The sequence below is a fragment of the Rhyacophila brunnea genome, unplaced genomic scaffold, assembly GCF_057557595.1.
Source record: "Rhyacophila brunnea isolate RB1 unplaced genomic scaffold, BYU_Rbru_1.0 scaffold_20, whole genome shotgun sequence".
Classification (NCBI taxonomy): domain Eukaryota; kingdom Metazoa; phylum Arthropoda; class Insecta; order Trichoptera; family Rhyacophilidae; genus Rhyacophila; species Rhyacophila brunnea.
The window spans coordinates 28,353,283-28,365,977 of record NW_028232860.1 but is presented as its reverse complement, the minus strand read 5'-3'; the positions used below and the strand labels follow the sequence as shown (position 1 = coordinate 28,365,977).

General features: G+C 33.9%; 1 protein-coding gene across 2 annotated transcripts in view; it reads right to left on the bottom strand.

The window, feature by feature from the left end:
- The window catches only part of Gcn2 (eukaryotic translation initiation factor 2 alpha kinase Gcn2), a 51,743-nt gene extending 42,792 nt beyond the window's left edge, over window positions 1-8,951 (bottom strand). For both annotated transcript variants that reach the window (XM_085948656.1, XM_085948657.1), the window contains exons 1-5: window positions 8,808-8,951; window positions 8,550-8,719; window positions 3,047-3,182; window positions 1,884-2,003; window positions 575-750 (exon numbers count right to left, since the gene is read on the bottom strand). In XM_085948656.1, the coding sequence (XP_085804782.1) occupies window positions 575-750; window positions 1,884-2,003; window positions 3,047-3,182; window positions 8,550-8,719; window positions 8,808-8,861 (656 nt within the window). In that variant the 5' untranslated portion in view covers window positions 8,862-8,951. The remainder of the gene's footprint in view (window positions 1-574; window positions 751-1,883; window positions 2,004-3,046; window positions 3,183-8,549; window positions 8,720-8,807) is intronic.
- Window positions 8,952-12,695: the final 3,744 nt, after the last annotated feature.

Below are 12,695 nucleotides of genomic sequence, written 5' to 3'. Positions count from 1 at the left end.
ATTTCATATGTAAGCCGGCTCACACATCTAATCTCGTCTTGTCTGCAATGTGTCGAATAGGTTGATGTGATGTAGTTGTTATTCACAAAACACATGTTACCAAATGGAGCTCCGCACATTGGTTAAATGCGACATTTTAGTTTGAAAACAACATCAGGTGTCGCTAGCAACAAATTGCATGTGACTCGCGCTACAAGTCGCTCGCTGTCAGTGTTGCAGTTACGCCTGCGCAAACCGCTACAAGTTGGCCATTTTAATTCAAACGTCACCGGTCTCCACACCTCCTATAAAATGACAGACGAGCGTACCTTGCAGTATACGAAACAAATCTGAAGGATTGGTTCTGCAGAATATGTCTTCAGAGTGTACTGTAGTTCTTTGGCTATGCGTCCAGACAATTTAAAGATGCTCATTTTCAGTCGAAACACCAAAGACAAGAGGACAGAAGAATAAAATCACCAGCTACCAGCCTGCTATCTGGCCATGTAAAAGAATGGCAGAATACAGGGATATAATAAGAAGAACTACAGAATGTAGTCACAATTATCAATATGTATAAAGCAATTATTGTTACCTTGCAGAATATGTTCTGGTTCTTTCGATGATTGGATTAATTACGTATAAGGGTGCGTTGTTAGAGTTCTCATTGACTAGTTCCTGGCAGAGACTGTGGCGAGGTTCCTTCACCAACTTTTTCTCGGCTCTTAGAATTTCTTGCCTTCGCAATATTTCATCTTGGATTTCTTGCCTCTGAAAATATTAAGAAACCGAAATCTTCGAATAAACTATAAAACTAGAAAAATGAGACCCGGGGCAAAAGGTATTTTTGAAGCCCCCTTTAAAATTCAAAACTGTGAGGAAGAAAATATAAAATGCTAGTAATTTTAAAAACTAATAAACACTATCAAACAAATCGACTGCTTAACGGCCCACGTGCTCGTCGTAGGTCAAAATTGAGTTTTTATTGTATTTTCAAAACATGATCCTGGACACTCCTTAAACGTTGTAGATAATCTATTTATATAATTTTGAAGCCTTATTATCCTTTATAGTTATTTTAAACATTTGATGACTGCATAAAGTATTTTTGTTACATAAAATAGTATTCTTTTAAACCTCTCGCTCTAATGTTTTAGAATATAGTCATATTTCGGTACATAACTGTGCAGTGGTGTTAAGATTTTTTACATTTATTAATTTTTAAACGCATTTATAAAACCATGAGTATAATTTATTACGAGATAATTTTTGTAAAATATTCACGATAAAAAATTATATTGATAATCTCTGTGATCCCAAATTTGACAAGAATTAGGCATTTTATTATTCAAAAAATCGGCAAGATTAACACATTTGCAGATGATTCTAAAGATACTTATTATAAGCTATGTCTTTGACCATTCAAGTGTGATAAACATCTTATGAATAATGATTGCTTTATAATAATTATTGACCTAAGAATAAGGTAGTGTTTTTTTGAAATACGCCATTTCTTTTGTCATTCCCCAGTGGTTAAGCTACAACATACGGCCGTAGCCTTAAATTGACAAACTATAATTGAAGTAGGGAGTAAAATGATATTGACGCGCGTGTTTGAACCTTAGAAATCTTAGATTGTGCATGCCGCTCATAGAAAACATGCTTTATAACAAAATTTTTGGTCAAAACTGGTTTGCAGATTAAGGAGTCGAAATACGTTTGACTGACAAATAGCCCACCTCCACTCTTCACCACTGTGACAACTAAACGCGCTTTTTACATTTTTACGATACAATTTCAATGGGCCTATAGTGTAATCGACCAAAATCCATCCCGCGATCGAAGCATTAGACATGCCTGCTCTATATGTATCTAATTACTTCTCGAGTGATAGTTGCTATTACCTCTTTATCCTCCTGTACTTGCTTATCGCGGAGTTTTATTTGTTCATTTTGCTTTTGGCGGCTCAGCATCTCTTCATAGAATGATTTAAAGCCTGGCTTGTTGTAGCCATGTAAAAATGTCTGGAAAATAAAACAAAATATGATTCAGAACTAATAAAATAACTCTACAATACCGTCTGCCAGAACTGATTCCGATTACTTTATTGCAAACTCAATCTTTTGACTTCGCTGGGCCACATTGATTGAAGACGATATTTTTAAAAAGGCCAAAAAATCATCCATCCAGTTTTCCGAGTAAAATAAAAAATTTCTTTCATAATCCGGGATTATCAGCTTTCTCATTCTTAATATATATCGTCACCTCAATACTAAAATTAGATAACTCTGAAAGATAGGAATTATTTTATTCGAAACAATTCAAAATTACAATAAATTAAAGATCTGACCCGACGGTCCCGGACGGAGTTGTTGGATCGACGAGACTGCTCATGCAATTTGCGCAGATTTAGCCGGGATGCTCATAGAAACTCGTCTTGACTGCAACACGTCGGATTTGTCAATGTGATTTTGCTGGCACTCACAAAACACATATAACTTAATGTACCACCGCATTTAGCATTGATGCAACATTTTTGGTTCGCATTTGCGGTCAGCCATTCGTTTCGGCTAGTTGCAAGATATCACTGTCCTGTGCAGTGTATGCAAAAGAGAGTTGCGACATTGCTGGCTTTTTGATTTATGGCCATGTTAAAGTCAAAACGATTTTGTATATGCGACCGGACTTATAGAGTGAAAGGCATTTTCGGAAAATTTATTAGGAAAAATATTAGAAAAAAAACCTAGAATTCCACTCAAGGGTTTTCATAGATATGAATCGTTATTGTACTCCATTTTGAAATTATATCACTAGCCAAAATGTCTGCTTCAGAAAAAGATAGAATGTATTTTCCAAAATAGGTACTGCCGAAATAAAAATAACTCTGTTGCAATGTAGATAAACAAATTCAATGTTATATATTGCCATATGGCATCGTTTATCAGCTGTCTCTCATTAGTTAAACACTTGCCATGAGTTAAGCTGATAAAAATAGAGTACCCAATAAACGGTTTAGTTTAATACTTCAATAACAAGTATGTACATTAATTAGTTAATAAATTTTTACCTGTACATGTTGCGCGATCTCAAAAATCATAACTTCACCCCTCAATCCTTTAGTTAAACGACGCAGTTCATCTAGTAGCGTTTTCAATTGAGAATCGGAGAGTCCTTTAGAGTTTCTAACACTTAATACTGGTTCCCTGCAAATCAGTGATAATACTAAACACTGGATAAGGATTAATGGGGACCCAGATGATTGGAGAAAAACTATGGAGACCAATCAAGTTGAGCAAAACTGAAAAAAAATAACTACATACTATACTCAATCTGAATTAGAAGGGCATACTTATACCTGGAATATACATGCTTCCAGCTTTGAGCTTTCTCTCACGCTGAGACCAATAGAATTCAGCGCAGTACTACGTAGTATCTAATATCAACATTTGTCAATATGATGTAACATTTTACAAGCATCGGTGGCATTTTAATTAGAATGACTTATATATTTATGGGGATAAATAACTCAATCCGTGTCAGCATATTGTCCGGCGATATTAAATAACTGACCGCAATTACAAATTCCGTAATATCCATTTCCCATAGTGTCCAATTATGGCAAACTCAGTACATAGCTTACTGCAATTATAATTTACGCAATATCTGTTTTTCCACATAGTCAGCCATATCCAATGACGTAAATTCCATATAGAGTAGCTGACTCAATTATAATAATTATTTCCTAAATATTCTTTTCAAGATATTTTGATTGTGAGTACGTCAATAAATAGCGGATCTTAATTCATTGGAAATGTCATTCGAATACAAGTTCCCAGTCTGTTAGTACCTCAGTGTCAGTATCGTTCCACACAACATCTCATTATACCGAGACTCGGACCTCGGAACAGTATCATAAGTATTGTAACATAAGTACTGTAACATACTCTTGTACTGACTGTTTATGCTGCAAATAAATCTCGCTCCTCCATCCATCAGAGCAACCACCAAATCTGGATTTCTTCATCCACCACACTATAAAACCCACATATTTTTATACCTGTGTTCTAATAATGACATCAATTAACACGTTGAACGCCATGGGGGTCACCGGTGACCGGCATTGGATTACGTTCAGGGGGCCATGGGGGTCACCGGTGACCGGCAAAGAAGACCTGCCTTAGAGTTGTTCTACAGCGCCGGCGGGCAAGCGCGCAGTGCATTTTTCGATACGCGGTGACCGGCATGGCCCTTCTGTATATTACTGCCACTTGGCCTGAAAATATGTCTTCCCAGTCACAAAATATAGGCTCACTAATATAAAGAATGTACATAATGAAAAAAAAAGTTTTCCTTTTAAATTGTAAATGTGTTTTTGTTGATATAAAAATAAAAATTAAATAGATTATAAAAATGTAAGTTATAAAAATATGTAAATAATAAAAAAATAGAATAAAAAAAATGATTATAAGGTATGTATAAGTATATTTCCAGTTTATGTGTATCCAGGTATTATACTACCCAATTTGAAAACTTTTATTCCGTATTTGTGCCTTTTCTGTTTATTATACTATCTAAATCTAAATATAATTCGACCGCGAAATGGCACCATGCTCTCGTCAACACATGGACAGGTGACCGGCGAAGTGGCCGGCCCGGCGCAATAGAATAAATTAACTTGTTGGCGCCGCGACGGACACGTGGCCGGCACATCATAAAAACCAATATTTACGTAAAAAAATCATCAAAATGAAAAAAAAACATTATATTCTTTCATTACCTATCAAATAATACCTTAGAGACAAATAATCATTTTTTAACTATTTTATGTAAAACTAGTTGGCGATCAATGTGTTAAGAAAAAAAGTTTTTTAAGAACAGTATCATGAATTTACAGTTAAACCACATGATAGACTAATTTATAGATATTACCAGTGGCGTGCGGCGCTTAGATGCTGTAGATGCAGCCTTAATACACCTTAATTATTCTTAGATATTCATGACAGTATAAGTGTCCATAAAACTAATAAATAAATTTAATGGTATACAATAAACATACCACATAAGCGTGAAGTTTATTAATTTTGACAGAAAATATGACGTAGGTATAGCGAAGCCGAGCGAGAGAAAACAATGCAGTAGGCTATTATATGACCATATTATGTAATTTCAGTAGAAGAAATCGCAATCTGCGCAATTTCAAGGTTAAATTCTTCCACTATATAATAGTTGCCCGATACTGCTTATCAAAGGAGAAAATATGGTGTGTGTGTGTGGGACTTTACTATTGACCGGTATCTCTTCCATTGTTCCTCATTATTTCAAGATCTTTGTTAACTTATAATTCAGTTAGAAACCAATGACAGTAACACTACATTCATTTGTTTTGAAAATCTGTCATCAGGTATGCAGTAAAAATAATGTATTTCAAAATTGGAACACTTGTTTTATCAAAAACTGTTATAATTATCGGAAAATACCGTTTTATAGAAATATGCTTTAGAAGAGCATGCCTTATCTCAAAAGACACAGTACGCCATTGGATATTACATATGTCAAATATACGTAGATACGATGTTACATAATATCACAAGACAGGAACAGTATGTTCGATTTAGCGATCTAATTTCTTAAGGCGTATAGACTATATGACTAACAAATAAATTAGCCGCAAGTCATTTCTTAGACCCGGTTTACACATGCATGAATTTACTGCAGACAGTATCTATTATCGTGGCCATACCAAGAATATGTACGTGTAAAGTAAACACATTAATATGCAAGTAGCAGTAGATCAAAAAAGCAAAAAATTACACCACAGTTGGAACTCGTTAGATATCTGCGCCTACACAGTAGAATGATAGTGGCTAACCTGCCGGGAAAAAAATGAACTACACCATGCAGAGCATTTTTGATGATTGTCAATTTTTACAAGCAGTCAAATAGCACCATAAAATGACAACAATGTGTCTTACTTATCTTTGAAGAATGAGATTGACAGCACTTATAAGTGTGACCAGTTATTATTGCGATAGTTGAATTTACACACTATTGGTGGCAGTAAATCCGTGCACGTGTACAGGCGCTATTATTACAGATTCATTTGAAGCCAGACTTCTACTATTATCACCGACATTGCAAGCATTTAAACACAATTTTACAAAACCTGTTGGAACTGTGAAAAGATTGTCAATTATTACTTATACATACTTAGGCAGTAAAAAATAATAATATATAGGTACTTAAGGGGGGGCTGAAGAGCTCGGTATTCAAATATAATTTAGTATAAAATGGAGCCTACGGCTGGCTTGGAGATTTTATTTAAAAAAAAACATTATTAGTATTTTTGACCTTCTACTATTATTATTGTGGACGACAATCTTACGTGTCCGCTGATCAGAAAACAGGGCTGTCAAAATAATAAAATATTTGTAAAATGTTAATTTCATCATAGTTTTTAATCAAACCTGTGCAAGTACATACTGATAACTTGGGTGGATATCGTAGCAAACATACTATTGATATATCTACGGGTATATTATTATTATAGCCCAATTCAAATTGAACATAGGTTGATACTCAAATACTATTATAGTATCTTTATGATTTCGAAAAAATAATACGATGGAATATATTATATAATCCATATCAATTATTTGAAAACATTACATTTGCATGTATATAATATAGTGAAAAGGTCAGATAACTGTTTTCTCTGCAAGATAAAATCAAAATTTATATATACTTACTTAAATGAAGAATAACATTCATGAGTGAGCACGGCTCAAAGCTCAAAGTTGACTTTATATAACTAATAGAAAATGCTGTTTGTTTCTACGAATAAAAAATCACGGCAATCAAAAAGGCCGGAAAATATGGCCGACAATGCATGATACACAAACATAAAATACACAAAATTACAAACACATACGAAGTTTACCGCACACGTGCAGACCACGTGATATTTGTTTACGCAAAATCGTCGCTTTCCAAAATGGCGAATTTGGTTGCCAGTTTTTACTGCGATGAATCACTGTGTTCTTTCCTGTCTTTTTTTATTCGTAGGTTTGTTTACTATGTACACCGAGAAATTTCCATTAATAAAATCGGAAATGAGTTGGAATATAATGCAACCAAAACTGGAAAAATTCTATTATGGGTGTTTACTTTTTGAATTAGTTGACCCCAGAAAAACAGGTACATGCCACTACGTGAACCACAGTGGATATTAGATGGACAAAACTTAAATAACATAAATATTATAAATAAAACTTAAAAAGTACAAAATAATTACGTCTTCGACAGCCCTGACGTTATTTTTTTGCCTGCCAGCCCGACTGGAGAATAAAAAATAAATGTGTGTGGTCACTGTATGTTAATAATTATTTTTAGGCACTCATGATATAAATTATTTCGTCCATTGGCTTTACATACAATAATGGTAGGTACTACCTACATATTGTTTCACTAGTTGTATAAAAGTAAAATTGCGCAATAAGTACCTATTATTTTTAATATGTAGGTCCTACACATTAAAAATAAATACTATTCATTATTAATGTTTTTTGGATAGCACATGAAATAAAAATGTAGGTAGATATGCATTTCAACATCCTTCGTATGTTTAATTCTCGGACAATTTCAGGTTAAAAAGTTATTAATATATTATTAAGTTTATATTGTGGCAACCACATAATTGAAAATATCACCATCATATTGGTTGCAATACTTTCTCCCAAACAGCTGATTAACAAAGTACCTACCTATATTAGAAGATAATATTTTTTGGTCACCCCATACTGTCTTCACGTTGACTGTGTTTATGATTTAAATTTAATTTAGAGACCATTTACATTTGACACAAGCATTGTCGGCGACCTTTGTATATTGCTAGTAGACCAACAATTCAGGACCACATATAAAAAAATCATATTTTCAATTCTCAAGGGCAATTCTGTAGAGCTTACCCTTAATATAATATTATTATTCTTGGAAAAACAATCTTTGATTTCATTAATACTGATACAAGTTTATTCAAAACCATTTTTAGTAAAAAATTAAAACATCATTTGTGTTATATGGCTCAACCATTTTTGCTCCAAAATGGAGCATTATTACGAGTCTTCACAGAATGGAGGTTATATTAACACACATTTATATAAGGAATAGTTGTTAGCCATTCGCTCATCTCATTAGGTTCTTGATCAAATACACATTGACAAAACAATACAATTTTTGTTGGATGCTTGATTCGATCCTGTATCTATGTCTTAAGAGATATGCGCTCTAACAACATGGCAAGATGATTATTTGGGTACTGAATTAAGATGTTTATTTTATAAATAATGTGGTACTTATATCCCTAGTGACCGTTCATGTAGGTAGGTATGCCAAATGTTAACATTTGACAGCTTGTTGTTACCTACTTCATCTAATAATATTTATATTACATAGTACTTAGTAACTAGATATTTAACTGGTGTCACAATATCGTTAGACGGAAAATTGTCTAGTAAGGCACAGGGACTATTTGATTCTTACAATATTAATATTATGTTACCATATTTACTTACACATCTGGGTACCTATGTGGACATTCAATTTTCAAATTAATCATGCAATGTATTTCGTGGTTTCCCGATGACCCCTGCTGCGGGAACAATTTTAGAAGGATATCTAAGGGCTTCCATGTTTCTGATGATTGAGGTTTCCGTAAATCTTCCAAATCTTTGCCAAATATTGCCTGCAAACAACAACGTAAAGTAACGAAAATTCCAGGAATAAATCATGACATAAAAATGTTATTATATTCTTGGCATTGGCTGGCAAACCTTTAAAGCTTCAATTTCATTGTCTTGTCGTTCTTTTGGGCTGTCATCAGACATTTCACCTCTTGAAAAAAGACATTTATACGGATTTGATTACCTTGCAAAAAGAAAAACAAACCGAACTGTTATGACAATTCGGTCGACAACGTGTATGGATCTATGGTCAAAAAACTTCACAACATTTATGGCTGTTCTTAATAAATTATGTTTTTCTTGGTTATGGTTTTGCTTTTAAAAAAATAATTATTATTGCGGTAATATCGTTTTTAATTCCCTCTTTTACATGGTTTCGTCATATTTTATGTTTATCATAATTATTTATTTACCGTTAGAAGCATAACATTTTTTATCAGTGTTATTATTTTTTTAACGATTGTACACAAAGAGATTGAAGGGAGGAGTCCAATTTTTTTGATTGTACAATATTATTGCATCCAAAGAGCACCGTCTTATCTTTTTGATTGAACTCAAATTGCACTGTATTTCAATAATATGTATAATATTATGTATAATATTATATATACATTTACCAGATATTATCAGAATAAAATAAAATTTGCAAAGGAATGCAAAATTCTATTAAATAAAATAAAATTAAGTATGACAAGTCTCTGATTACTTACCTTTGTTTTATTATTAACATAATATTATGTATAAATATCTCATTCAGAAAGATTGAATGGTGCCTTCTTCTCAGTCTTCAATCTCTTTGACCTGATTTCACTACTTGGATTCATACAACACATGCACACAAATTCGCCATATTATATTGATATCCAGATTATCTAGGTAGGTACCTACTTACCTAAAGAATGTTTAAATAGGTACCTAGGTACCTATGTAAGTAAGTAGGTACCTAATTTACAAAATGATAAATAAAACCACGTCTTAATAATGTAATGAAGAATACCTAGACTTAAAAGTCACCGCAAGTCACTTGACTGGTTAGTAGGTAGGTATCAATTGAAAGAAAACAAGACTTAATGCAGTGTATAAAATGGAATTTATGTTAGTATCTAGGTACTTGAATAATAAAATTGTATATTGTGTTATAAGTAGGTATATTATAATCGACTTATGCTAATTGCTGTCTGCATCCTTTTCTCGTTTTTCTCTCGCCCGTCTATTTTGGAACCAAATTTTTATCTGAAAATTAATAATAAAAAAATATATTAGGTAAGTATATTGTAGTTGTACGAAAACCGTGTAAAAATGGGTGTACACTGATCTTTTAATCAATTTGTCATTCCTAGGCAATGTCGTCCTAAAACACAACTGAAATACCTCCACTTCCATGCTGTTACCTACCTATCTACCAATATTTTAAAATAATAAACATAATATACACAGGGCATTTAAAAAAAAGGTGCTGGAACTCACTTGTTCCCATTACCTACTAAAGAAAATTATATTTACTATGGTACGAAGCGCATCAAATTAAACAAACAGACAAATACAAATAAACAACTAAAGTTGTAAAAAATTAAATTGTAAAAACATCATAATATATTTGAATAAAAGTAGGTATATTGTGATTTCCATGGCCCCATATCCTGAAGCTGGTCCCCTACCTATCAAGGTTAAAGGCGTTGTGACGCTCTATAGTAGCGTTTTTCAAATTTATGTTCGAGGATATTCAGTGTAGGTATCAACAAACATTAACCAAAAAATGCAATTACACAACCACATAAGTAAGTATTTTAAAATATTGATACGCGCGATTCTTTTACGATTAGAGCAAATTTGTGATGTGCGCTTATCTCACTTATCTGGTCTATCCCCAGGCTAGAGCCCTGTTAGCCCCCCCTTTGTAGGAGCCATGGTGATTTTCACAAAGTTCAGTCAAATTTTCGTCTAGAAAATCGTCTATGGCCGAATGTCTTCCACTGAGAATCAACGTATTTTGAAGAATCGGAAAGTGTTAAATAAAGGTGGTCCGACGAGTTTAATGAACATAAGTGCCGAAATTGTTTTGGTCTTCAACTTCAACGAAGCTATTATTGGGGTAATAATTAGATTCATTTGCAAAAATTCGCGTTCACATTCACTTGAAGAAATTGTAATAGAATTCAATTTTTTCAGGATGTCTTTCCATATGAGATGATTCAGGAAAATTAACTTGTACCTACTATGTAAGCACGAGCATTGTTTCGTCTAATTGCTTTTGAAACATTAAAAATACCGCGAAAAAGGGTCCCGGAACGCCGTTCCACCGCGACATGACAAAAAAACGATCATATACATCTAAATTTATTATGTATTAGGTAACTTTAACTACTGTATTTTTCATTATTAGAACGGATATATGAGCAGGTTAGTAGTAAAGGTTATGACCAACAAGAATTCTCGAGAAATAATTACAAAATGTGAATCTTGAATCTTAGGAAATTGGTTTTCTGAAATTTTGGGAATAAAATTGTCATTTCCACCCCTAAGCAGTACTTGATCTACCTGCCCGCACGGGACATCATTGTTCCCAGCAATAACGACATATTATTGTGCAATGTTACAATGTACCATTACTCAGCGCTCGAAATGGAAAAGTTTACGAACCGGAGCGCTTGACAAATTTTCTGAAGATATTTATATAGTCATCAAATCGTATGTGTATTTTATAAAAATAAGTGTGTCAGATTTTCTATTCTATGCCCTATCTAGCTCAGGTGGTCAACATATTTTTTACACGAGACGGAGCGATAATTTTACAAATTTCACGAGCCGGAACGGCGCTCCGGTGCTTTCCGTTCCATTACGAGCCCTGCCATTACTGTGGTTGTGTATACTTACCTAAAAGGCCTTGTTTCTATTATTTGAAGCAATATCTTCAGGGAACTCAGATTTTGCAAATATCTTTATCGCAGAATACCTACATTAAAATATAAATGTGGATACATAGGTAGATACTATGAGAAAAGAAAATATTTTACCCTTGTTTCTGAGAGTTCCAGAATTGTTGAGAGCCTCATCACTTCTTCCGGGCATAAATATGGTGAGCTTTTATAACTGTTTTCTAAAGTTTCCATTTGAAAAGGCGTGAAAGGTATCCTCGGATGCCTCCCTGGCTGTCGCTTCGCGCCTTCTTTCTTATGACCTCCTGAAAATTGAAAAAAACACGATAGTTTTGTATCTAATAACCATTTGTTTTTTTTAACACCATGAAAACTAGGATTAGTAGGTACCTATCGTTTGTTCGAATTCAACCAATAACTTTACTAATACAGACTATAGAGATAGAGTAATCTGCTAATGCTATATCTATGCTTACACACACAGAAAAATAGTTAGGGAGGTCCATTTCGAAAAAATATTGATTTTAATGCGTCTGGAGGAGGCGGGGTTAATAAAATCTAGCAGGTGTCACTGATTTTTACATTTAGCCCGCCTACTACTTATAGCTTCCCGTGGACCCCGGCATTTTCCGGATGCATTCCTAATACCCTCACACTTCGTACTTTGCGATAAACATATGGAGTACAGATATAACTAAAAGTGGTCACCAATAAGTTATTGCGAGCTGTCGTATCCGCAAGTAGTTATCGAATGAGCATGGTCAGCGGCTCTCGTGGTGCGGCTCTCCTTTCATCTGGGAGTTCCGAATTCGATTCGCGGTGAGGACACAATATAATATTTATGTGATTTTTTTCAAAGCCTGGGTGTTTGTGATTGTTTCACTTCTATCACTAAATACACTACTGTCATTGGGCCTCTAGGCCTGTTGTAGTGTTATAAAGAATACCTATATATGTTTATATTTTATAAATAATAATTAGGATCGTTCGCGTCCGTTTGTGTCGTCCGCGCTGTGTTGTGTTTTAGACATGCCGCATGAGAATATTCAAGCAAATTTTAGATGCCCAAGATGGTTACACTAATTCGTGAGTGCCACGGATC